The sequence below is a fragment of the Helianthus annuus genome, chromosome 6 (assembly GCF_002127325.2).
Source record: "Helianthus annuus cultivar XRQ/B chromosome 6, HanXRQr2.0-SUNRISE, whole genome shotgun sequence".
NCBI classification, from domain to species: domain Eukaryota; kingdom Viridiplantae; phylum Streptophyta; class Magnoliopsida; order Asterales; family Asteraceae; genus Helianthus; species Helianthus annuus.
In genome coordinates this window covers 32538515-32564529 of record NC_035438.2, presented here as the reverse complement: position 1 = coordinate 32564529, position 26015 = coordinate 32538515, and the positions used below count along the sequence as shown (strand labels likewise).

At 36.5% G+C, this 26015-nt stretch overlaps 5 protein-coding genes across 6 annotated transcripts; 2 read left to right on the top strand and 3 right to left on the bottom strand.

The window, feature by feature from the left end:
• Positions 1 to 764: 764 nt before the first annotated feature.
• LOC110865172 (adenylate kinase 4) lies at positions 765 to 4956 on the top strand. Its single transcript, XM_022114394.2, has 6 exons — positions 765 to 1088; positions 1470 to 1615; positions 1703 to 1822; positions 1923 to 2090; positions 3230 to 3319; positions 4618 to 4956. The coding sequence occupies exons 1-6, from the start codon at positions 989 to 991 to the stop codon at positions 4717 to 4719; spliced, it is 726 nt and encodes a 241-aa protein (XP_021970086.1). The 5' UTR covers positions 765 to 988; the 3' UTR covers positions 4720 to 4956.
• A 563-nt stretch (positions 4957 to 5519) lies between these two features.
• Positions 5520 to 8235, bottom strand: LOC118479538 (glutathione S-transferase T3-like). Its single transcript, XM_035974097.1, has 3 exons — positions 7731 to 8235; positions 7143 to 7641; positions 5520 to 5571 (listed from the first exon to the last, which is right to left on the bottom strand). Exons 1-3 carry the CDS (start codon positions 8110 to 8112, stop codon positions 5520 to 5522), a joined length of 933 nt encoding a protein of 310 aa, XP_035829990.1. The 5' UTR covers positions 8113 to 8235.
• A 3352-nt stretch (positions 8236 to 11587) lies between these two features.
• On the top strand, positions 11588 to 15569 carry LOC110865173. 2 transcript variants are annotated; one of them, XM_035974485.1, is made up of 5 exons: positions 11588 to 12191; positions 13368 to 13799; positions 13876 to 14149; positions 14889 to 15045; positions 15463 to 15569. In XM_035974485.1, the coding sequence occupies exons 1-4, from the start codon at positions 11766 to 11768 to the stop codon at positions 15038 to 15040; spliced, it is 1284 nt and encodes a 427-aa protein (XP_035830378.1). In that variant the 5' UTR covers positions 11588 to 11765; the 3' UTR covers positions 15041 to 15045; positions 15463 to 15569. The 2 variants fall into 2 exon arrangements, with proteins under 2 accessions (XP_035830378.1, XP_021970087.1); XM_022114395.2 differs by lacking the exon at positions 15463 to 15569 and having other exon boundaries at positions 14889 to 15244.
• LOC110865174 (uncharacterized membrane protein YuiD) lies at positions 15211 to 16576 on the bottom strand. The gene is made up of 5 exons (XM_022114396.2): positions 16361 to 16576; positions 15986 to 16142; positions 15649 to 15699; positions 15483 to 15575; positions 15211 to 15395 (listed from the first exon to the last, which is right to left on the bottom strand). Exons 1-5 carry the CDS (start codon positions 16489 to 16491, stop codon positions 15327 to 15329), a joined length of 501 nt encoding a protein of 166 aa, XP_021970088.1. The 5' UTR covers positions 16492 to 16576; the 3' UTR covers positions 15211 to 15326.
• Positions 16577 to 19519: 2943 nt separating this feature from the next.
• On the bottom strand, positions 19520 to 25530 carry LOC110865175 (DNA polymerase alpha subunit B). Its single transcript, XM_022114398.2, has 16 exons — positions 25391 to 25530; positions 25210 to 25285; positions 23712 to 23834; positions 23199 to 23556; positions 23014 to 23109; positions 22852 to 22931; positions 22600 to 22675; positions 22352 to 22525; positions 21505 to 21609; positions 21320 to 21415; positions 21135 to 21227; positions 20556 to 20594; positions 20425 to 20466; positions 20203 to 20318; positions 19977 to 20103; positions 19520 to 19867 (listed from the first exon to the last, which is right to left on the bottom strand). Exons 1-16 carry the CDS (start codon positions 25464 to 25466, stop codon positions 19721 to 19723), a joined length of 1824 nt encoding a protein of 607 aa, XP_021970090.1. The 5' UTR covers positions 25467 to 25530; the 3' UTR covers positions 19520 to 19720.
• Positions 25531 to 26015: the final 485 nt, after the last annotated feature.

The following is a 26015-nucleotide window of genomic DNA, read 5'->3' as shown; positions in this document are numbered from 1 at the left end:
CAGCCCCTCCTACGGGGTAGAGATAAGGTTGTCTACATCTTACCCTCTCAGACCCTACCTTAACTTTGCTATTGGTAGCATTTACTGAGTATGATTATAGTTATGATTATATGATGACTCGTTTCATAAACTTCATTCCTTAAACATACATCCATACATGAAGAAAAAAGGTCATCCTAGTGAACCAAACTCGTGTTTGTTTACTGTTGAATTTCATCAACTGTTAAGAATTTTGAGCCAACTCCAATTTGATTGAAACCTATTTTAACACAAACAAAATAACATTCTTTTTAGTACAACCCATTTAGCTTCTAACTTATTGCAACCTAACTCCAATTTTTTACCAAATTTATCACCACACTATTATACCAAAATTGTAATTAGGCCTCTTGTATAAAATATCACAAAATGATAACAAAAAAACAAACCTTTCTAAAAACCCTAGCTAGCTTTTCAAAAGAAAAATTATCGGCAAAACTAGGGATGAGCATTTGGTATCAAATACCGATTCTAATCCCGTACCGATCCCGAAAATACCGTACCGAATTTTTTCGGTACCGGAAACAGTATCCATTTTTTGGCATTTTCAGGATCGGGGCGGTATCGAGACGATACCGGTAAAATACCGAATTTTACCTTAATATACCACTACCGTACCAACACATCGGTATCGGTACCCAATTTTAGTGAAATTCAGGATCAAAATTTTCGGGATCAGGGATTTGGTCCCAAAACTAAAAAGGGCTCTAATCTAATCTAATCTTGTATAGAGTGCAAACAAAGAAAAAGCAAAAGGAGTGATCAACCAATGCTTTGAAAACCCCGCCTTCTTCTTCCTCCACGTCTATATCTCTTGACTTACATCATCCACCTTCCACATTTTCTTTCTTTCTTTCTTTATTATTCCAGGTGGTGGGTGTACCTACTACCCCTCTATAAAAAAACCTCCGTCAACCGTTGTTCATCTGCACCACAAATCGGCAAAAAAATGGCTTCTTTGGAAGATGTACCTTCGGTGGATATGATGACTGAACTCCTTCGCCGATTCAAGTGTTCTTCCAAGCCAGACAAACGCCTTATTCTTATTGGTAATTTATTTAACTTTATTATTATATTTTCAGGTTTAAGGGTTTTGTTTTTTGAGATCTGTATTTGTTTCCGTGAATTGAGGTCCCATAGTTGTTAATTTTACGTTTTACAATTTGGGTATTCTTTATGTTTCATAAATACATGAGTTTTGATTTCAAGTTTGTTACTTTATTGTATAGATTGATAGTTAAACGAGACTCTATTATTCATTAGGTGTTAATAGTTGGAATCAATTGTGAATCTTTAATTTGTTATCTTAAGAAGGGCTACATTGATTGGTTTTGATTTAGTGGGAGTTTTGTTGTGCTGTTAAGATCGACTTGGGTAATGCAGTCCATGTGTTCGATGAAATGTCTCTGAGAAACTGAATGAAATTGTAGGTCCACCCGGGTCGGGAAAAGGTACCCAATCGCCGATTATTAAGGATGAATACTGCCTGTGCCACTTGGCAACAGGTGATATGTTGAGAGCGGCTGTTGCGGCTAAAACTCCACTCGGGATTAAAGCCAAGGAAACCATGGAGAAGGTACATTGTACACCGAGTTAACGTATCGTCATTTCGTTTGATTCATATGGTCTTGATTTTGAGTTGTTTCCTTTTGATTATAATTAGGGGGAACTAGTGTCTGATGATTTGGTGGTTGGGATCATTGATGAAGCAATGAAGAAGCCATCATGTCAAAAAGGATTCATTCTTGATGGTTTTCCTAGAACAGTTTCCCAAGCAGAGAAGGTTTCGTGATCATTTAACGATCTGTAATTGTTCACATCTTATAAGAGGATAGAAATATTGACATGTTACATAGTTTAAATGAATATTATCTTGATTACAGCTTGATGAGATGCTTGCGAAGCAAGGAACGAAGATTGACAAAGTGCTTGATTTTGCAATTGATGACTCCATCTTGGAAGAGAGGATTACCGGCCGTTGGATCCATGCTTCAAGTGGTAGGACATACCACACAAAGTTTGCACCTCCCAAGGTGCCCGGCATTGATGATGTAAGCTTCTCGTTTTGTGATTTCATCTCTATATGTTGATTGTCAACATTAGTGATGTTGATTTAAGCCTAGAAAGCTCTTCATGTTGTCATCCCTGAAGGGTATTCTAGGCCTTTCGACAAATAATCGAGACTTCTGAAAGTCAGGTGTTATTTTTATAATCAAACGTTGCAGTTTTAATGAGATTAGTAGCATGCACACTCCTTTTTCTCAACTTGAAGGTGTTTGTTGAATAAATAATCTGACAAGATTTCTTACTTCGTGTGTGTGTATATGAATAGTTTTAAGATGTGCAATGACTATGAATAATGTTAAGATGTTACAGAGTATTGCTCTTCATAGTTGTCAAAAGCGCAAAAGGCGCTCGGGCGCAGCGAAGTGCGCCTATAGCGCCTGGTGGTAGCTTAGGCGCAAAAATGTGCTTTTTTGTAAAAAACAGTGCTCAGGCGCAAAAGGCGCGCGCCTAGGCGCTCGGGCGCAGTGAGGCGAGCCGAAGCTGAATATCCAATTGATGTTGATGGAAGTTCTGATGACTTTGATGATGGTCTTGATGATTGATGATGAACTATAAGTTTAGATGTTTTAGTAACCGCAAACGTTTGTATAAGTCCTACTGTCCTAGTAGCTTTTGGTATCTCTACGTGTGTATAAGTCCTAAACTTTTGCTACTAACTATTAGCTACATGATCTTAAATGGCATATATAATAGTTTTTTTTTTTTTTTTTTTTTTTTTTTTTTTTATATATGTGGAATCTTATTTGTTTTCAAAGCATAACATATTTTTTATATTTTTTTTCTCTATGTGCGCTTTTCTTAAAAAAGCCCATGCTTTTTTTTGCGCCTTGCGCCTAGGCTCCGGGCGGGGCCGATGCGCCTCGCCTACACCTTGTGTCTTTGACAGCATAGTTGCTCTTTTACTAGAAGAAAAATACTTGATTATTAATCATATATCTCAAATAACCCTTTAGTACTGAAAAGGAAAATTTGTAAATGTGTAATTGCCTATCATGAGTATCATCCTTATTTGTGATATTAGTTTAAACGTGAATTAGGAGGTTTTTGCATTAAAAATACACTTTGGGTGTGCTTAATGATAAGACCCGACCTAATACATGCATCAAATTGTTTATTTTTGTAGGTTACTGGAGAGCCTTTAATGCAAAGGAAGGATGATACTGCAGCAGTTCTCAAATCAAGGTTGGAAGCTTTTCACCGCCAAACAGAGCCTGTAAGTGTTCGTTTATTTGTTAAATATCCAAAAATTTTCTAAATGGCTGTAACATATATATTTATAATACCTTTCCACAATAGACAAAACAATAATCCCTGTCGAGTATGTATTAATACTAATAATACATATCATTTTATTTCTGGTGATGAAAGTTGGTATGTAGGCCATTTCAACTTGAAACATCAAACATCTCACCAAAAGGGTTGGGTAATGGGTCTAGGGGTAATTTTTTTTTTTAATATGGGTTCTATTAACCCGCAACCACTTTTTGGCATGCATACATATATTATAAATAATTATATGAGTCAGATATGAGTTTTTTTACACTTTTTGGCATGCATACATACTTTAGACTTTGTATGTAGGGCTGCAAACGAACCGAACTTTCAGCGAACGGTTTGTGAACCGTTCGGCCGGGATGTTCGTTTGTGTTCGTTCGTTTAGTGAATGAACAAACACAAACTAGAGATTCTGTTCGTTTAACTAAAATGAAGGAACACCGAACACAAGCAGAGGCCCTGTTCGTTCATTTATGTTTATGTTCGTAAACGTTCGGTTATGTTTATGTTCTTTTCTGCTCGTTTGTGTTCGACAATTCATTAGGGTTTTTAATTTTTATATTTTAGTTAAATACTTCAAAATTCCCATTAATAAAATGTTTAATAAATATTAGTGTATTGCATATTACCTACCTTTTAATATATGTTTGTTTCTATTCATGAACATTCGTTTGTGTTTATGACATTTGTTTGTGTTTGTTACATAAAATTAACGAACGAACATGAACACGTTCATTTCCTTATTAAACGAACACGAACAGAAAAATCTTGTTTGATAAGTGTTCATTAACAGCTCGTGAACACCATTATTTCTTAACAAACGAACACGAACAAGGTCTTGTTCGTGTTCATTCGGTTCGTTTGCAGTCCTATTCGTATGCTTATAAACACTAATTTGGGCTACTTTGGACCGTTACAACCCATTTTCTATTTAAGCTAAATTTTTTATTCGACTTGCTAGAGATCAAAACATGACCTAAATCAAATTCATAATAAAATTATTGAACACATATGGTGCTTAAGTTGAAATAGGAGGATTATATAAGTTTCAAACTCAAAAGTTTCACCAATTTTCTGTTTTAACACTTGTAAGCTGTAACTAGTTACCGTTATCATTATTAGGATTTAAACTGTTACTGATACGTTAAAGGTTAAAGCCATGGATGTAACTGATAAATGTACATAGGAATAAAGATTAGAACTCAAATATATGTCGTGTGTGTGTCTGAACTGCAGGTTATAGATTACTACAGCAAGAAGGGCGTGGTTGCAAAGTTACCTGCGGAAAAACCACCAAAGGAGGTGACTGTGGAGGTTCAGAAAGTTTTGTCGAGTTGATGCTGTTTTTTTTTTTTTTTTTTCGTTTTTGATTTCCTTGACGTTATCTAACGATACAATGTTGGAGCGCTTCAACATTGAAGCCCGCTACGATTTTCATTTTCCAAGAACTATGGATTGAGTTGAGTTGAGTTGCCACAGAAACTTAGACTGTAACAGAATAAAACCCATTTTCATGTTTTTTGTCTGAATGTTCTTCTGGTTATTATATGATAATAAACCGGTAAAATACAACTTTGTTTGGCATAAAGAACTATTTTTTGGTGTATCGGAATACACTTTCTACAGGGTTTCTGCAAACGGTCGTCAACATGGGCCGGGCTTTAATTGGTGGTTTATGGGCCAACTTATCGGAATTTACCAATCCAGAATCTAGGTTGGCATACAGTTGAATTGTTGGGTGTTTATTATTGCACCTTGCAACTAGGGGTGTTCATGAACCGATCCGATCCGATCGAGGGTATGCTCATGCTCGGATTGATTTACAACCGATCCGATCCGAGCGGATCAAATTTGCAAAACCGAGCGCAAAAGTGATGCTCATGCTCGGATTGAATTTGAATCGATCGGCTCAGTTTCGCTCGGTTTTTATCAAATCCTAAAAAAAATCGAGCGGATCGTTTTCGCTCGATTGAATGATAAGGCTTCGTTCAACAAAAACAAATTCTAACTTAATTAAAACATGTCCAACACTTTACTAACAAAAGCAATACATAACTCAAATCATGATTCTAAAAATGTTCTAAAAATAAAGTGCGAATATAAATTGTCATTTAGTTCAAAAGCCATAAACTTCTTCTTTAAGCTTGATCATCTTCATCCACAAAATTCAACTTCAAATCAACATTTAGCCTATAAACACAAGCATTAAACGAAACCATAATATATATTTTTTTTGGGTATTATATTTTTTTGGGTTTTTAATCTATAAAATCTATAATATATATATATATATATATATATATATATATATATATATATATATATATATATATATATATATATATATATATATATTAATTATTAATAAAAATAATTCGAGCGAAACCGAGCGATCGTCGAGCGAGCGGAGCTTTGCTCATGCTCGGATTGAATTTGAATCGAACCGATCCGATCGGCTCATTTACAAACTGAGCGGGAATCGAACGATCATTTTTCGAGCATTTTTCGAGCGATCGTCGAGCGATCTTCGATCGTCGAGCAGTTTGGACAGCCCTACTTGCAACAACCAAGGTTGCTACAGTGTTTAGTATAAGAGTATCATGTGTTTTGGATGCCTTGAATGACCACCGTACAATACAAACCATTAGCTTTGGGTGTAAATGACACATGAGCCCAATAGTTTCTCAAGCTCGGGTTCAGTTCATTTACTATTTATTTTCTCTATTTATAGTTTTTGATGTAGCAATTATGTGGTATTAACTATTAGGTAGTGCGTAGGAATGAGAGGTGGAATGAAATGAGTCATTATTAGATAATGAAAAAGTAGGTGTTTGGTAATATCGTTAGACCACCCATAGTGGGGCATTATGTGGGCATTATGCTTAAAAAAAACGCCCCCCACTCCCATTACATAGGGCATTATGGCATTTTGGGACATTATGCTCAAAAAGAATTGCTTTGGCGTGATATATAAAACGCCTAAAGGGATTGTGGGAGGGTTGACTGACCAATGAGATTTTTTAGGGGTTTTTTCTTTATTTTATTTAATGCCTCAATAATGCCCCATCCCCATTACACCCCATTTTAGAAAACGCCCAATAATGCCCCTTTGCTGACTGGACTGCCACATGGCGTAAAATGCCCTAGGGTGGGGGCACTATATTCCCCTTCCACTACACATGGTCTTAGACCATGTGTAGTGGTAGAAGCTTATAATGCCCCCACCATGGGGCATTATACGACACGTGACGTCCTAGTCAGCAAGGGGGCATTATAGCAAAAGTGGTGTAGTGGGTATAATGCCCCATTCAATCATTTTACAATCATTTCACAATTATTTTTTTAATTTAAAACATAAATAACCTTCATTAATTTAAAAATAAAATTACATTACTTGAAAAAAATAATAAAAAAAAAACAGAAAAAAAACCGAAAATAAAAAAAAAGCAGAAAATAAAAAAAAAACAGAAAAAAAGCTGAAAAAAATAAAAAAAAAAACATAAAAAAATAACATGATCTAGAGTCCATATTTTTCTCTAATTTTTTGGCGACGCATTTGCGCAAGGATCAACGCATCGCCTTGTAGGTGGTCGATAGGTTTGGACAAAAACTCGATGTCCTTTTCCATTTGCCTCGCCTCTTGCATCTCGTTAAATTTTTTTGTTTCGGCCACTCGTTCCTTCATAATCTCATAACGTTGGTGGCCGAGATCTCGAATGTCTTGGAGACGACGGTTCATCTCCTCGAAATCATCCTTTAACTCGAGATCGGAAGACGACTCGACCGTTTTTTTCCCGGTTCCCTTTCTTCTACCGGTGGGTCGGACCAACTCTTCTTGAATGTCCTCGTCCACCGCCTCATTTAAATCAACATTGCGGGCATCCGATGTCGGAGTTGACGGGTCAACGGATGATGATGTTTTTGACCTTTTAGCCCGACGTCTACTACTAGACGTCATTGGGTTAACTACCGCCCACTTTGGACTTTTTCGTAGTAGCTCCCAACACTTGTAGTACGTGAAAGGGCATTTTGTTCTCTCGAACTCCTCCAAACTCTTCGTTAAAACCCCCACGTCACCTTCACCGCTCGGCCGATTATCGTAGTTACGTTGAAAACATTCTTGGAACGCATGGCACTTGTTGTTGATGTCGGTCCATTTGCTAGAAATGGAGTCTTTGTCCCGATGTTCGCCTTGACCCCACGTGCTAAAGAAGAGTGCACGAACCCTATCCCAAAAAACCGGGCCCGTTTGAAAGTTTGCTACAAAAAAAAAAAAAATTAATAATAAGTTGTTTGTTAAAAAATAAATTAACAAAATAAGTAAAATAATATTTATATAAAATAGTTACCGGTCTCTTCGTCCTCCGAAATGTCGACATACGCCCGAGTCAACGCGTATTCCTCTTCCTTCGTCCATTTGATTATATTTTTTGTACGCCGCGGTGCGTCCTTATCTTTCTTTTTATGCGACCTTTTGCCGCGTTTCGATGTTTCTTGCACCGGTTCGGGTTGCGTCTCCGGTACGACTTCCACATCGGGTTCGGCTTCGGGTTGTGACGGTTGAGACCCACCGAAAGTGGGAGGAACAAACGGAGGGGCGCCACTCAAGTAAGCCGCGTAAGTTAAAAAGCTCGGGTCCATGTCTTGAAGGTTGTATGGGGTTTGCGGTTGGGTTGTGTTCGGGTTTGCGGGTCTAGCGGGGACACCAAAAGGAGGGCGGAATGGATGCATGATTGTATAAAAATTAGAAGAAAGTGGGTTTTTTTTTTTTTATAAAAGTTGGAAGAAAGTGGGAGAGATAGTGAGTTTTTGTATAAAAAATGGTGTGAATGTGGGGTAAATATATATAGTGGGGATTATTTTAAATTAAAAAAAAAAATAAAAGAATTTGACCGTTTGAAAACGGTCGAAAATGGTGGCCCCCACACGATTTAAGCGTTATATTAAAAACGCCGGAGAGGATTTTTTTCGAAAATAACGCCGTAAAACGCCCCCTGTAATAGGGGGTTGGGCGTTTTCGGGCGTTTTCGCGCAATTTTTTTAAAAAAAAAACGCCCCATTACGCTTGGTCTTATAATGGATTGTACAGACACTCAACATCTTGATTTTAAGCATATATTAGTGTTTGAAATTTTGTTTGTTGGTTCCTAAAGGTTATCGTGTTACTAGGGACAAGATTATTGAATTCATATTCATATAAAATTAAATAACAAAGATGAAAAGTGGAGTAAATGACAACGGTTGGTAAGCTGTCGATAGATAAATTTATAAAATTTATATTTTTTCTATAAAAATGTTCAATGTCTTAAGTTTGTATAAAACGTCATTTTGATTTATAAACCTCGGTCAAATGATGTTTCTCTTCATTAATCCATTTGTCATTAGTTGATTTTAAACTTTTGTGTTTGATCTTATGGTGAGGGGGGTGTGTCTTGTGTCGGGTGACTGCGCTCATTGTCCGAATGTGCCGGAGACAACTGATCACGTTTTCATTGACTGCGAGACAGCGAAGCAAGTCTGGAGGAAGGTTTCGGTATGGGTGCAATGGGATTTCACCGGGTTGATGAGTGTTGGTCAACTGCGGTTACAAGCGGAAAATGCGGAAACGTCGCTGACGCACAAGTTATTTTTGGGGATTATCTATACGGGTATGTGGTGTCTTTGGAAAGCTAGAAATGATCGTATTTTTAAAGGCGTGACTCGAAGTGCAGATTTTATCATGGAAGAGATTGTTTCGACTCTATTCAACTGGGTCAAACAGACCCTTGTAATAGTTTTTGTTAGTGATGTGTCTGTTTTGTTTTTCTTTCTTATGTTTTTTGCTTGCTCTTTGCTTTTTGTGTCTTGCATTTTCTGTCATGTTATCCAGCCTTTCGCTGGAAGTTTTTTTGCCTCTTTTAATATATTGTTGCTGCAGTTCTAAAAAAAAAAAAAATCTAAATAGATGCTTTTTGTCGACTTTGTTGTTTGACTTGAAAGATTTTACTCTGGACACTTTAAGTTGTATTGTAGTATTATTTGACAATACCTACAAAAAAGTAGTTGATCTACAATCAGAAAAAAGAACCATAGCTGGATTATTTGGTTCTTAATTAAGAATAAATAATGCACCAAAAGTTAATTTTTCTACATCAAAAATTCAAAAGTAGCATTTTTTTACATCTTGGTGATTGTGACTCTAATTCGAAATAAGTTAAGTAAAAACATAAAAGACCTTAAAAATGAAAAAAAAAAACATATAAAACGCAAAAATGTTAAAAAAATAAGTAGCAATGGATTAACCTGATATTTTTAACATTGTGAAATTTATTTTAAAAATATTTTTAAACAGATTAATATGATACTTTTAACATTAAAGAAAGTGATGTATGTAATTTTCATTTTGGGTTGGTAATTTGGTACGTATATATGAAATTAATGAAGTTTGCAGAGGATATATGAAGTTTTCTCTTGTATTTAATCCGGTCTAGATAGCGATGCTATAATAGGTATTATTACCTCACCATCCCATTTACATGTTATCCCGTAAAATGGAGTAATGGTTCATTTCAACTTCTATTTTTAATGCATATTGTATGATCATCATATAATAACATTGTCTTGTAATATAATCCATTAATGGTTTATAAAAGATTTAAACGATTGAAAAAAAAAAGTGCTCAATAACACTATTTCGGCCCGTAATAAAGGATGATTTGTAACCTCTATTGAGACAGATTTGTGCAAAAAAGGGTGAGGAAACTATTAAAAGGGTCCAAATATAAATTAATTTATTATAGTGGACAATGGACATTTTTGGAAATGAAAATATGCACTGTGGAGGAGCATTTTTTTGGCATATCCTAGCAAATAGATCTTCGCCATCATTAACATTATTTTCATGGTAATAAGGAAATCAGAAAAATGATTTAAAATTATTATGTATGTACGATTTCTTTTTTGAAAAGCTTGATATTCTCTAATTTAATACATTAAATTCCATAAAAAGGCATGAATTGTTCTAAATTTGTAGTACAAACCAGAGAGATTCTTCAAGCTCTGTGTTCGGTATTTGTTCTCTTATAAGCGAAAAGTTATACTCAGAATAAGCTCGTCATAACGATACAGTGAGGATTATAAAATAGGACACCGACATAGTTGAAGGGCTGGAGTGTTAGTAGGGAGGTGTTGTGGATTTAAAAAAGAGATTCTTATATCTTGAAGGACGAAACCTTGAAAACTAAAAAAATATTAAAATGGCACCGGCATAACATTTTAATCGTTTGTATTATGAAGAGACAAGAAATGTATTGCACTAACTCAATTCGTTTGTCTCGTCAAGAACACCTCTTTGTCTCGTGAGATAGAGATAATTCTTGACTTCACTGTTAACTTTACCAACGCTCAGTAGCGGATCTTGACCTAAAACTCAGCATGGGCTGATGTTTTTTGGAGATAAAATCAGCCTGGGCCGAACCAATACACATTTGAAAAAATTCTCAAAAACCTGAAATTTAACACTACTGAGCGAAAAAACCGCACGGGCCGAGGCCCTGTCCGGCCTCCTCTAAGCTCCTCCCCTGCCAACGCTATCAATAACTACGCTACAAAGGTTAAAATTTTCTAAACTAATTATAATTTAAATCTCACAAAATAAATTAAAACTTCTGATCGGGCATGGTATTGGACCCGACCTGAACGATCGGACATTTCCGTTACTTATCGCTTTTTATATTAATATTTATTATTATTGCTTACTAACCCAACCGCGAGGCCCAACGGGATGTAGTTTACACTACAATGGGTTGGGCACTTGTAAAGATAACCCCTAACTGGGCTTGGCCCATTGAGGTTAGGGGAGGCCCAGATCTCCTATATAAAGAGATATTAGGGCACAAAATATGAAGCTGCCACACTTTTGTTGCTAGAAATAAAAGATTTTTTTCTTACCGGTCATCTCTACATCCCCGTATTCTCTCTTCTCCATTACAGATTTAGGTTGAAAAGCTGTGACGGTGATTTCGTGTTTCTTAACTTCATAAAATTAAAAATATTATTACATACAACCACTACTATAGTATTAATAGAATATAAAATAAAAATTATAAAAGTTTCGGATATAATGTGTATATGTTTGCGGGAAATTGGGTGTGATGTTACCTAATCCTATTTATATTATTTTTAATGGCATTAAATATGAAGTGAACAAAAGTCCCGAGATTCTTATGAAAAAAAAAAGTTGTCAGAATAAGATTCAACATAGAAACTTGAAGCAGCGACCTTTCTCCTCTTTAAAAGCATTCCATCCATAATCCAAATGACTTCCCTTTTAATCAAAATCATCAACCATCATATACATACATACATACAAACACAACAAATCTTGTTCCCTCTTTCAAGATCAAATGTCAAACCATCCATCAACCCAAACACAACAACAGGAATCCAAACAAGAAACCCCTCTACTTGTAACCTATCAAGAAACCCATCTTGATAGAAGCCTTCAAAGCTTAAAACTTTATTTATCTTCATTGGGTTTTGATCAATCTTCTGTTTTGAGATGTGGGATTTGTTGGGTGGTGTTTTTTGTGATTGGGGTTGTGATTCCTGTGGTTATACTTTTGTTAACTGCTAACTGTTTGAGTTGTAATCAGTACCAGATCAAAGGGTTTGAGCTTGTTATTGTGGCTTCACATGCTTGTTTGGCAGCTGTTGCTCTGCTTTGTCTTTCACATAATTTGAGGAAGTATGGGATTAGAAAGTTTCTGTTTGTTGATCAGTATAATGGGCATGTTGAAAGGTTTTCAAAGGAGTATATTCAGATGATCTCTGTAAGTAATTTCCCAATTCCAACACACACATACTTATATGTGTATATATAGGCTGTATTTATTGTAATTTGATGATGACATGAAGAGTTTTTGGCACAAAGTTTGGTTGTTTTGGTTTTCATGATGATTAAAGCCATTCAGATAACCTTGGTTTTAAAATGCGCGCATTAGAAGCGCATAGTGCAGGGCCGGCCCAAGGGTAAGCCAAATGAGGCTTGGGCCACCAAAACTATAGGGCCTTCATAATTTGATGAAACCACAGTTCATTTATAAAATATTTAGGGTGTAGGTTACCAACAGATTGATGGTTGGTAGTGTAGTGGTTTTGTGTATGTATGTTGGTGAGACCTGGGTTCGAATCCCTGGTTTAGTAATTTTTTTCCTTGTTTTTAAATTTTAACACAATCTTTCAAACAATTACACTTGGGCCCTTCAAGTTTAACTTTCAATTACATACATTTTTTTGGGAAAAAGGCCACAAGATTTTACTTCGCCTTAGGCCACCAAAATGGTTGAGCCGGCCCTGGCATAGTGTGGGCATCACATGATGTGGTGATGAGATCGCATCGCTACAACGTGCGCATGTGATGCGATCTGATGCGTGATGTTGTCTTATGCGGTGACTTATGCAGTTTACTAGTATTTGAACAAAGTAGAATATTGATTGCAACGGGTCTATGAGTTTTTCAAATATAATTGAAAAATTCAGACGCTAGATTGAACAAATCCGACCATCGATTAAGCCATGGGTTTGCGTATTTGAACAAATTAGACCATCGCGTGAACAAATCTCACCAAGATGATGAGAATATCTTGTATTTTGGTTTTTAAAAGTTAAAATTTTATCTAATAATATTTATTTTAGTATCTTTTTTAATAACGAATGCCTTGCATATGTGATGCTTGGTCTTCGAGCATCCATCGGCTTTTGGGATCAAAACGCAATGGAGCACCACACGCTTTGTAATACCAAGTATAAAACCAATGTACTTTGCACTTGAAAACTGTTGATCTTTTGGAAATTGGCAAGAAGATGGAAATGATGATTTTAGCATTTTGGGGGGGGGGGGGGGTTTGTTTGGATGTTCATTTCAATAGTGATTGTTTGATATTGAACAATCAAAATTAAGCAATCATAAACTAAAGAGATTTAAAAAAATCTTTTCTTTCCGACAGGAGTCTATACGATTGTTTGTACTGTGGGTTCTACCATGTCTGTTCTTGAAGATTACACGCGAATTCATTCGTGTGACATACATGCACCAAGAATCATGGTGGAAGTCTTTCGGCATTCTAGTAGCCTTGACTTTTTCATGGGCATACGTAAACTTCATCTATTTATCGTCATGTCTAGTCTTCCATTTGGTCTGTTATTTGCAAATTATTCATTTTGACGATTATGGAAGACTCTTGGATACAGAACCCGATGTTTTGGTATTAATAGAAGAACATGCCCGTTTACGCCATGATCTATCAAAGATAAGTCATAGGTTCAGAATTTATCTCCTTCTTGTGTTTTCCGTTGTCACATCCAGCCAATTCGCAATGCTATTTCAAATCACTGAGTTCGGTAATAAAGTAACGTTCATAAATGGCGGCGATTTTGCAGTAAGTCTAAAGAAAACTCCGAACCATTCTGATTATTCAATATTACATATTTTGAGTATATCTTTGTGTATGCCAGGTGTCATCTATCGCACAAGTTGTGGGGTTGATTCTTTGTTTAAACGCTGCTGCGAAGATTTCCCACCGAGCTCAAGGCGTTGCGGCGTTAGCAACTAGGTGGCATGCTTTGGCATCGTGTGGTCTGGATGATACTTCAAACATGAGACTTCCTAATGTACCGATAAGTGATGTCTCTTCGGAAAGTGATTTGGAGGCGATGAACTATAGCTCACTTCCTACTAGCACGCAACTGGCTTCTTATTTGTCTTCGTACCATAGGAGACAAGCATTTGGTAAGCATATCACAAACCCTAAACCCTAAACCGTAAAAACAAACACCACAATATGTTTGATTGATGAACACAATTAGACCTCGGCGGATAGAGGCATGGTCTTGAATTTCAAAATGAAGATTAGTAAGTGTTATGACCCAAAACACCGGTTTTTCTAAATAATTTGTGTTAACAATCAATGGCGGACCCAGAAACTATTTGTTGGGGGTGCGGAAGAGTGGTTCAAGCATATTTTCAGGGGGTGCGGTTGGGTTTTTTTGCCTTAAATACACTAACTTTTTTTCAAGGGGTGCGCCCGCCCACCCACCCTGGGCTTCACCTAGGTCCGCCCCTGTTAACAATACATAATATTAGTTACTTACAACACATAATATTATTACGGTATTAATCTGTTTCGTTTAATAAAGTGATTTAGGAAGCGATATACATTAGAAATACACTTTGGACCACTTTCAACCCGATTGACCCATTAGAGATAAGAACATGACCTGAATCAACTCATTCATAAGTAAACAGGTCAAAGTTGCCACATCTATGGATAGCCAAGTATAAAAGACAAACATTAACACACACGAATCGAACACTAACTGTACTTTATTCTCGGTTTTGTCTTACTCTATATTGTTTTCTGGGCATAAAGTTGACAATGAGGGGACAATGGTTGACTTTTTAGGCCAAACTTTTGATTTAGAGTTCTTAAATTCACACCTTCTGATATATGATATTGAACTTTGTGCAGTGATGTATCTGCAGAACAATCCTGGAGGGATTACTTTGTACGGTTGGACCGTGGATCGCAGTCTGATAAACACAATTTTCTTTATCGAGTTGTCTCTCGTTCTCTTTGTTTTGGGCCGAACAACAGTATTTACATACGAGAGATTGCCATGATGCTTGTAAGCTTGTTCATAGTTGGATTATCACATCTAGTTAGATATACGCCTTAAATCCAAGTTAGGAGGGTAATTTTGTCATTCCACTTTTGTAATTAGCGAAGCAGTGGCCTGCTCTCAGAAGTTATAGGAAGAATTTATTTATATTGTTTTCTTAAAAACCATGATGCTTAAAAAATAATATAGCATTATTTTTCCGATCGTCAAGAATGTACATGAAAAGAATGAAGGATATAAAAAGAATAATGTATTGTTCATCATAGAGAACAATAACACTGCAGAGGTCAATTAACATGTGAGATTAAGTGAATAATTCCAGCTGTAACAAGTCCCAGTAAGCTACCAGCAGCAACCTATTAAGAAACATCATTATAATCCAACCCCACAAATGTTTTATAACTTTAAATGTTTCTATTTAAGGCATGTTTTTTTTTTCTGACCTGTGGAGGGGTGTGACCAAGAAGTTCACGCAGTGGTCTGGTATCAGCCAATGGATGTTCGGCAGGAAGTTCATATACGAGTTGATTCAAAAGCTGACAGTTTAATGCATAAAAAATTATTACAGTAATTATGGCATTGTTCTTCTAATGCATAAAAGGTTCAAACCTCTGCTTGGCGTCCAGCTTGCAACCGTACACCAGTTGCATCATACATTACCTGTCACAACACGATCCGTTTCATAAGAGATTACTAGCTGTAACATCATATCTTTTTCATCAAACAAATAGCAGAAAGGTAATGGGAGTTTGTTTGTTTGTTTGTTGAGACATGTTCGCCTTTTATATTTCGTTTGATAATAATAAATTACAAGATCAATGACGACTGACTAAGCTATGTTCCAGAACATAACAATTAACATATTTTTTTGAGGTAACAATACTTGTAGATTATAAACAATAGCATATATAAAAACGAGAGAGAGAGAGAGAGAGAGAGATCGTACAACACAAGCTAATATGAGGGCAATTGCAAACGTAGTACCAGCAACACCATCTTGAAATCCAACAGCAACAGTAAGAGCAGAGACGGTTGCAGAATGAGATGACGGCATGCCACCTGATCCCAAAAGTTGCTTAACGTCCCATCGTTTTTCCTTATACCTGCATATCTACGACAGTTTTAACATTCTTAGGAAACATAATAATAATAAAACTAACAACTACATAAGTACTACAAAATGTCTTTCAAAACATAGCAATATCATCATGCATGCAGAAACACCAATGACGTCATCCGATTCACAAAAGATCTAATCATACACATTCAAACTAACCGTAAATAATGTAAAAAAAAAACAATAATGAGAGATGAGAATTACCGGGTGGTGAAGACCTTAATGGACTGGGCGAAAGCGAAGGCGAGAAGGGCAGAAAGGAGAGGGTAATTCATGTGAACATTTGATGAATCCCCGGTTGATGTGGATCCTGACCGTTCACCCATCAATCTCATGTTTTTGAAAGAAAGATAATCAAATGAATTGAATTGAGATCTGAATATTATAAAGCCAAAGGAAGGAGGAGAGGATGATGGTTTCAGTGTATAAGCAACAAAAGAGAATACAATTTCATTTCATTTCATTTCCACGTATACCAGCCTCATTGCCGGAAGGACGTTCCAAAGCCATGCTAACCAATTCACAAGTTATTAAATATATATGTTCTTTATTAATTAGGGACAACTTATTTTCTCATAAACATATAGTTTTAATCCAATTTAAATATTTGTTCAAAAACACAGTATTTCCGCTTTAATTATTTTTTTTAATGACGAACACAATTTGTAAATATATATGATGACGTGTGTACTCGGAGATCACAGTCAGCAAAACCAAGGTTAATAACAATCGCAAATAAACAATAAAGAATACTAAACATAAACTGAAACCAAGAAGCTCAAAGTCAGGAACTGGAAGTTCCCAGCGAGAAACTAATGCACCAACGGTTGGTGACAGGGACCTAAAGTTACTGTACAATCTTGGAACTTGAACTCATGAGCAAGTCAAACTGATTAGACTTCTCCCTAAAGCACATAAAGGTGTCATCGAGACACACAAACCTGAATCTTACCCAAAGAGACAAGGCTAACCCTGCAAGCAACGTCAGGGGAGGATAAGCTTACCAAGACTAGAAGGTACCAGCTGACACAAGGCTCCCTTGGGCAGAGCAATCTGCCTATAAAAGGAGAGTCTTGTTCAGCCCAAAGTAAGTCCACTTCTCTCATTCTCACTCTAAACTCTTATCCTTTCATTTCGCTTAGACTCTTAAGAACAATCCACTGATTCGCTTACATGTTTCGGTTTTTTTGGGGTTGACGGTTCACAGTTCGGTTTATAGTTTAAAACTTGAAACGAGTCGTATAACACGTATTTTTAAATTTTACTACTTTAGGAATATAAAGTCATGTAAATAAGATAAATCATAGAATTTGAATTGTTATTGATTGAATTGAAATACAAAACATAAAGTCCTATATAGGACATTACAGAAAAAGGAAACAAATAAATAATAAGGAAAATGTAGTCAATCTAATCATTTGATTTCCTATAATTTATCCAGTAATTCATCATTGTCTATCATCCTCCCGCAAGTTGAGGGCGGGGAACGACCTGCAACTTGGATTAGCAGACAAGTACGTGGCACCTAAGTTGTCACACCAACAAAATGATAATCACACTCAACATGCTTTGTCTTAGCATGGAAAACAGGATTAGCAGACAAGTACGTGGCACCTAAGTTGTCACACCAAAGCGTAGGAGTGACTGTTGAGGCAATTCCAAGTTCCTGTAAAAGGGCCTCTAGCCATGTTAATTCAGCCACAGTGTCAGCCATGGCTTTATATTCAGACTCGGTAGAAGGGCGAGATACTGTGTGTTGCTTCCTAGCATTCCATGAGATGAGGTTCGATCCCAAGCATATGGCAACCCCCCCCCCCCCCCCCCCCCCCGGTGGAGCGACGATCATCGGGACAGCCAACCCAATCAACATCAGAAAAGGTTCGCAAAGTTGAGTTCTAGTTGACTTCGGTATAGGCATGTAAGGTGGAACCCCAACCATGACGAATAAAAAGGCCAAAATGAGAAGTACCTTTCAGATAGCGTAATATCCGCTTAACAGCCGACCAATGGTTTTCAGTGGGAGTTTGCATATACTGACATACTTTGTTGACAACAAAACTAATGTCAGGTCTGGATAAGGAAGCATACTGACGAGCCCCCACTTTTTACGATACTTGATTGGGTCAGCAAGAGTTGGACTGTCATTGTGAGTGAGAATCTGAGAGGTACTCATAGGAGAGGGAACTAGTTTGCAATCTGACAAACCTACCTTCTGGATCATGTCAGAAATATATTTTTGCTAGGAGAGAATTAAGTGGCTGCCATGACGAATAACTTCAATACCCAGAAAATAGTGCAGGTCTCCCAGTCTTTGATTGCATAGGAGGTGCCCAAGTTTGTAATAACATCATTAATAGCATTAGTGCTGTTGCTAATATCATCTACATAGACTAAAACATAAACCAAAGTTCCACCATTGTTAAGAATAAAGAGTGAGGGATCCGTTTTGGAGCCAGTGAAACCCAGATGATGCAAAGTGTTACTGAGGCGTTCAAACCATGTGCGTGGTGCCTGTTTGAGTCTGTAGAGGGACTTATGCAGCAAGCAGACATGATCAGGTTTGGATGCATCAATAAAGCCAGGTGGTTGGCGTAAATAAACATCATCCTTTAATTCGTCGTGAAGAAAAGAATTTTGAACATCTAGTTGGCGAATTTCATTATGATCAAAGCCTCGGATTACAAAGTTGGAAACGAAATACGAATACAATATGATTACAAGTTTCCAAAAAAATAAAAATACGATTACACTTTATAAATACGAAAAGTACAAAAATGCGGAGCGTTACATGAAGGTAGTTGGGTGGTTTGTTGTTGATTGAAAGAAGAAGAGGGGAAGGGAAGGTAGGGGTAGGAAAAGGAGCCGGCTGCAGGTTGTTTTAGGGTTAGAAAAAAAAGGCGTTGATACCAAAGATAAATCACAGAATTTGAATTGTTATTGATTGAATTGAAATACAAAACATAAAGTTCTATACATAGAACATTACAGAAAAAGGAAACAAATAAATAATAAAGAAAAAGTAATCAACCTAATTATTAGATTTCCTATAATTTATCCAGTAATTCATCGCTGTCTATCAGAATATATCATAACCGTGAACAAGCCCCATCATCTTTAAAAAACAATTGTATACAATTTTATGTTTTTTTTTGTAAAAAAAATGTTTATATCAGGTTTAAAGTAGTAAGTACATACTTATATGTAATGTTATTCTTACAAATTCTGTACTCAATATATACTCATTGTTAGTTATGTACGGAACTCTCAAGTGTGTATGTAACCAGAAAGTAACCATAAAACCAAATCTAATAGTCAAAAGAGAATAGTTGAGACATATCCAAAGTTTCTAAATAGTCGAGAACAGAAGCGAATTATGGCCTTAACACAATCAGTATAACTTACTCAAGCAATATTAATTACAACTTGATACTAACTTGTTACACATAAAATAGTTGTCCTGGAAACATTAAAAAATAGCAAGAATTTAAAAACATTCTGGAACTAATTGATGTTCTTGCTACCGAAACTGTAATACTTTCAGCTGACTTTTGCTCGAGGATTCTTCTATATTCGAATAACCGAAGCAGACGAAGAATCAGGACTACCATGGAAATTAACTTCTACAAAATGACCACCGCCTTCACCTCTAGCTAATCTTCCTGGGTTCACACATATGCATTTCACTTCACTCGTTCCCTCAAGGCTCAAAACCTATACATACGTTTTTTTGTATACATCAACAGTAATTATTAAAGATGCAAGAAATATTAAAAAATAAATAAAGAGATTTCGATATTGTGATTATGGTTTGGTGAATTACCTTCACAAACTGCGTCAAGTCTGAAGGGACGATGAGAACATCTGGAATAACCGACATTTGAAAAGCTTCTGGGGCGAGTGATAAATCCACAGGAGTGTCTTCCGCAGGTGGGTATAGCGGATAGAAACTGTATTCAAAAGTAAATGAGTCGAAATTGCAGCCTCTAGTAAATATAGTATGAGAAAAAAGTATCTCGATGGTAAATTGTCATATCGAAAAAACGTGCCTGCGTTGGCTCAGAAGGTGGTTTGTTAGCGTATTCATTCGATTCTTGATCCCCCGCGACACCACATCTGTACTAAGTTGTTTCAGTACATCCACACTGCAGCAGCCTACTTTCACCTTTTATATCAATAAAAGGTAAGTTTAATTGAATTTTAAAAAAAAAAAAAGCCTTGAGAGCACTTGCTTATAAGTTATAATAAAGTGTTCATAAACATGGAGTTACCTTATTTGCTGAAATGATTCCGGGATTTGTAATGCAAGTAATCTGCGTAAAATAATAACGAACATGAAATTCAGTAACTTAGTATAGCCACCCAAAGTAACTTACGTGCATAAAAGAAATAGAAATTGTACCTGATCATTTATATCAGCTAGATTGATATCAAAGGCGGGCTGCAGAGCGAGAACGATACCATAACCAAGACTTTAGTGACAAATTTCTAAACGATAAAAAGAGTAAAATGCCATTTTCGTCCCCGAGGTTTGGCCAGTTTTGCGACTTTCGTCCAACGGTTTGTTTTTCCACGTCTGGATTCAAAAGGTTTGAAATCTTGCCATTTTCATCCGGCTCGTTAACTCCATCCATTTTTCTCCGTTAAGTCACGGGTATTTTCATTTTTTTTTTTGCTAACTTAAAGGGCAATTCGGTCTTTTCAATACTTGTACATTATGCTAAATGCTTGTACATAAAGTGAAAAAGACCGAATTGCCTTTTAAGTTAACAAAAAAGACGAAAATACCCCTGACTTAAGGAAGAAAAATGGGTGGAGTTAACGAACCGGCTGAAAATGGCAATATTTCAAACCTTTTGGATCCATATTCAAAAAAAAACAAACCTTTGGACGAAAGTCACAAAACTGGCCAAACCTCAAGGAAGAAAATGGCATTTTACTCTGATAAAAGTATTAAAATATTTCATTAGCTATAAATCACCTGAGGAAAAACATGATCATGATGTGCATCACGTACCGATGGCACCAGAATCACACGTGCAGCAGAACCCATATATTCCACATAATCTTGTAGCTACAGAAGTATTATTATCATATAAAGGCAAGTTAAAGCGAGCAATAAAATTCTCAAGGGGTAAAACAGGAAAGCAATTTAGACAATCTTACCCTTTTAAGAACGTCAAGACGGAATAATTCATCATAGGTCTTGTTTAAAGCTCCTTTCTTGATCTCGGGGTGTTCAGAATCGATAAACGGTCCTAACTGTAAAGAAATTTAAATATCGGGCTAACTTCTTGAGAAGAACTTCGAGATATTACACGATTAAATTTAAAAAAGTTGCTAATTCTCACCAGTACAAGCAACTGGGGCTGCTTTCGTCGTGCATATGTTAGAAGATCAGATAGAGGCTCAAAGAATAAATTATCAGTTGTGGTAAAAGGACCCGAAGCAATAATCTGATCAAAGTGACAAGTAAAATTTACAGAATCAGACCCTAGAAGAAAGTTTTATGTAGAGGTGAAAAATGTGTGGGCCAATACAGATAAAATTTTATTACATGTTGGGTTACATATTTTGTCCAAAGTTTTTAAAAAATGTCATTTTTGTCCCTGAAGTTTGACCAGTTTTGCGACTTTCGTCCAAAGGTTTGTTTTTCCGTATTTGGATCCAAAAAGTTTGAAATGTTGCCTTTTTCATCCGGCTTGTTAACAACATCCATTTTCTCCATTAAGTCAAGGGTATTTCCGTCTTTTTTGTTAATTTAAAGGGCAATTTGGTCTTTTTCACTTTATGTAAAAAGACTGAATACCCCTAAAAAGTTAACAAAAAAGGAAAAAATCGGATGGAGTTAACGAGCTGGATGAAACTGGCAAGATTTTAAACCTTTTGGATGTGGAAAAACAAACCATTGGACGAAAATTGTAGCCAAACCTCAGGGACGAAAAATGACATTTTCCTCAAAAATATATTATCAAAGTGTCAAATATGATTTCAAAACTGAAATATTTTAATAATAACATAACTTTTTGCATAAATGATGTAGGAAGTTTATGCCATCAGAATACACTTTTGATGACTATCAACCCGTTCGACCCATTTGACGTGTTAATAAAACACAACCCAAATCAGTCCCTTCATAAGTAAACGCCAAACAGGTCAGAAGAGGCAATTAGTCTCCTGAATAACAAGCTTACCCACCAGTGATAGATCTGATGACACATCAGATGGATCAACAAGCTGGTTATCCTGATCCACAGCTTGTCTCTTCGTTTCACGAAAAGTATCATCAGGAACCGACAATGGTACGTAATCTACGATTTTTGTTGCAATCAGACAGTGTCCACTGGGGTTATGACCTTCAACACCCACCACCTGTCAAATGCACCATTTGAATTTATTTTAATATGTTTCAGTTTAATGTTTTTCCGTTATAAGGTACTGTATACCTGGCCTGGGAAAATAGAAAACTGCTCCAATTTTTGTAATTCAAGACGCACACGTTGTCCTCCGGAATGCTCAACACTGTTTAAACAGGTAAAAACCAAAGTAGAGGCCATATGAATGATATGATCAACCCGCACAGGATAATCGGTTCAAACTTCAAACCATGAACCGACCCACCCGTTTACCACCTCCGAAAAGTTGAACAAAAGAGAAAAAGATACATCGCAATGATGTGTCTCAAAGTTGAAATGTACCTGCTTTGGAGCATGATTGGTTTTTCCTTTAAACGGCCTTCTTCTTCACAGCAAATCATGCCAACAGAGAATATAGTTTTCTGGAAAGATTATAACAAATACAAGAAATGTGTCACAGCTAAAAACTGCTAAATTGATTGAAAAAAAAGAGAAAAGAATTACTTGTGAAGCAACAGAAGGATCCACAAGTTCATCATAAAGCTGGGATGCAACCAGTGCTTCTGAATATTTCATGATCCGATCTTCAAGATAATTGAACTAATTGCCAAAAACAACATAATTAGTCCTCAAAATTTATGAACAAGGTGGCCAAAAGCAATCAAATGAATTAAAATTTACGGTTTTACCTTATCTTCTATCCTGTCATACATGTACCTACATCCCCGTGCAGGCTGGGAACCAATAATTTCAAGCGAACACCTTTTGATGGGTTGTACCCTTTTGATGACATCATCGTCGGAATTCTCTTCACCGTGTTCCTTTTTAATATCATCGACTGTGGGTAGGTTATTGAGTGTGGAGTGTACCACAAATTTGTCCTTTCGTTGCCCAAATGGCGTGACTAGTTCTAAAGGTCTCCCCAAAGAATGTATTTTCCCATTTGTGAGAGGCGTCACGTCAAAAGAATCTAAATTAACGTCTTTTTGAACAGTTGGAGAAGCGGGGACCACCTCTTTAGCATCTTCATTATCATCGTCAATCTCCCTATGGTAAAACTCGAGGTTGTTAATTGCATCTCATTCACACAATTTTTTGACAAACGACAAGAAAAGGCTATAATGTAGGTCCAGATATTAATGAGTATAAAAGAAAAACAATCAAATAAGAAGCACAAGATTCAGGCTGTATAAAAAGCTTACATCGTGACATCTGTGTATGAGTGTAGCCCTTGCTCTTTTTCAATAATAGCCTGTTTCTGTTCACTTTGTAGTTGCTGTCTGAATGCATCCATATGAGCGTCTGATACTATTAATTCTAGCTGTCTGTCAAAAACATATATATACAACCTTAACATCCTCAAGAGACATACTTCCTTGGTTAACTTGGTAAAAAGGCATAAACATAAATACGATCTTAATTCCAGGCATGTAAGGAACTGTACCCATAAGCAAAAATAGAGTATCTTAAAACATAAAAAAAATACAGAACGTAACTTGTTTAAACAAAATCCTGTTAAGGCAGCCTCCCAGGTGACATATATTACATTGTTAAACATTGAAGATGAATATACGGTTATACAATGACACAGTCCTTTGTAATATACGACTGTCGATTTCATCATTTTTCTGCACTAGTTTAATCCCCTGTGATACAAATCTAACATCTTAGTAGAGAAAAAATCTCTTTAACTGAGTAGAATCTTAAACAAATGCATATAGCAAGACAAATAAAAACCAATTGTGTTTTCCGTACTTTAACAATCAACTCACTGTAATTTAACAGTTACCACCACCATCAGTTTCTGTTAAAAAATTCAAATGGCCGCTTATCAAAATATACATGACGCTACAAGTGTACATTGTCAATGACATGACAATGATGTTACACAAATGTTTTTTTAACAACATACTGATTGAATACAAAAATTTAAATATTAGGTCGCATTCGACGTCTCAGGCATCTATCTAAATTACTTATAAAACGTCAACCATATTGCCGTTCTTAATAATGCATGCTCAAACTATAGTTAACACAAACACAAACTGACACACAGACCAAGCCCCCTCACAGTCAAACTCCATGTATTACCTACCCATTGGCGCAGCTTCTAGTGGGCGGGAGGGGGCGGCCGACCCCCCGAATCTCAAACTTAACAAATTTTTGTGGTACCAAATGTCCAAATGGAAAATGTTATACCTATACAACACAGTTTTGTGATTTTAAGCTAGGCCGGAGGGTGTGAAGGCGCCACCGCGGCCACCTCACCTCCCATAGCGCCTGGAGGGCGCCACCACCCACACCGCTGTCTTCAAGGAGGGGGCGCCATGGTCGTTTCACCAAGATGGTAACGAAGACTGAATGGCTTTATCGATGAAGGATTGGTTAAATGGTGGGGGGGGGGGGGGCTATAGCTTGAAGGGGCTTTATCCCACACCCTTCAAGTTAAGGGGAGAGGCCTTAAAGCCCCTGTGTGACATGGCGTTGATAAAGCCCCTCCCACACCCTCCAGCCTAAGTGTTATACCTAAGTCCTAAACTGGTCAAACAAGCTCAAATCACTGCATATAGCAGCAAGGTTAAAATATATCTAACTTATTAAATAACAGTGACGAAGCAAATTTCGCTAAAAGCCTAAAAAACTAACACCTAACATTCAGAAATCATATACAGAAGCTAACGAAATCGAACACATAATTACCTGTTGATAGAGTACAGATCCCAGCTCGAAACAAGGTCCGACGGACTGAGATTGTAATTTATGCAAAACGTGACACCTAAGAACCGCAGTTAAACAAATTGAAAAGTAATCAATATCACGAAACATAAAAATAAAAAAATGTTTTAAAAAATACAGGGAAATAAGTGCAAATCTGTGTTACATTTCTGCAGTATTGCTTCTTCTTCGACTAGAACGAAGTTGTTCTTTCTGAATTCAGCTCTAATTTGGTCTTCCATGGCGATCTAGGGTTCTTGCTAGTTGGAGGGAAATGAATAAAGAAGATGGCGCGAAAAAATGGTCCGGTGTTTGTGTAAATTATGAAATGGGCTTTTTTATAAGGAGTGGATTTTGGGCTTTTAAAGAAGTGTTTATTAAGTTGTGGGCCTGTTTAGACAAGTCTAGTACGTTTTGGGCTTGGATTCATCAACTTTGTTAACGGATTTTAGAATTTGGAGGTATTAATGAGTATAAATCCGGTCCGGTACGGTAGTTCGAAATACTGAAAATTACATAAGCCGGGTCGTACCAAACCAAGACGCATAAATATGAATATAGGTACCAATAGCGATGTTGTTCGGTTGATTGTTGGCACAGGTTTGGTTTGCTGTTTGTACAACATTGGTATCGATACACTAGTGGTAATAGGAGTAGTTTACAATACGAAAGAATATATGTAGAAGTTTAAATAAGTAAAACGAATGAAGACTATGAAAGGACAAAAAAAAACCCTCACCAAACAATCTAAATGTTAACATAATTTCTCAATAAAATAAGCAAGTTTTATA

Bases quoted from the DNA above. Each gene is read 5' to 3' on its own strand.
- LOC110865174 (XM_022114396.2), bottom strand. From the start codon at position 16,491: ATGAGATTGATGGGTGAACGGTCAGGATCCACATCAACCGGGGATTCA. The intron at 16,143-16,360 runs GTAATTCTCATC...GTAGATATGCAG, and splicing joins ATTAAGGTCTTCACCACCCG to GTATAAGGAAAAACGATGGG. The intron at 15,396-15,482 runs GTCAGAAAAAAA...GTTTCTTAATAG, and splicing joins TTGGTCACACCCCTCCACAG to GTTGCTGCTGGTAGCTTACT.
- LOC118479538 (XM_035974097.1), bottom strand. From the start codon at position 8,112: ATGCATCCATTCCGCCCTCCTTTTGGTGTCCCCGCTAGACCCGCAAAC. The intron at 7,642-7,730 runs GTAACTATTTTA...TTTTTTTTGTAG, and splicing joins TTCGGAGGACGAAGAGACCG to CAAACTTTCAAACGGGCCCG. The intron at 5,572-7,142 runs GTTAAAGGATGA...TTGTGTTTATAG, and splicing joins GAGTCGTCTTCCGATCTCGA to GCTAAATGTTGATTTGAAGT.
- LOC110865172 (XM_022114394.2), top strand. From the start codon at position 989: ATGGCTTCTTTGGAAGATGTACCTTCGGTGGATATGATGACTGAACTC. The intron at 1,089-1,469 runs GTAATTTATTTA...ATGAAATTGTAG, and splicing joins CAAACGCCTTATTCTTATTG to GTCCACCCGGGTCGGGAAAA. The intron at 3,320-4,617 runs GTAAGTGTTCGT...TCTGAACTGCAG, and splicing joins TTCACCGCCAAACAGAGCCT to GTTATAGATTACTACAGCAA.
- LOC110865175 (XM_022114398.2), bottom strand. From the start codon at position 25,466: ATGGAAGACCAAATTAGAGCTGAATTCAGAAAGAACAACTTCGTTCTA. The intron at 22,932-23,013 runs GTAATTCTTTTC...TAATCTTTCCAG, and splicing joins ATCCTTCTGTTGCTTCACAA to AAAACTATATTCTCTGTTGG. The intron at 20,319-20,424 runs GTAACTCCATGT...TTGATATAAAAG, and splicing joins GAATCATTTCAGCAAATAAG to GTGAAAGTAGGCTGCTGCAG.
- LOC110865173 (XM_035974485.1), top strand. From the start codon at position 11,766: ATGTCAAACCATCCATCAACCCAAACACAACAACAGGAATCCAAACAA. The intron at 12,192-13,367 runs GTAAGTAATTTC...TCTTTCCGACAG, and splicing joins AGTATATTCAGATGATCTCT to GAGTCTATACGATTGTTTGT. The intron at 13,800-13,875 runs GTAAGTCTAAAG...TGTGTATGCCAG, and splicing joins TAAATGGCGGCGATTTTGCA to GTGTCATCTATCGCACAAGT.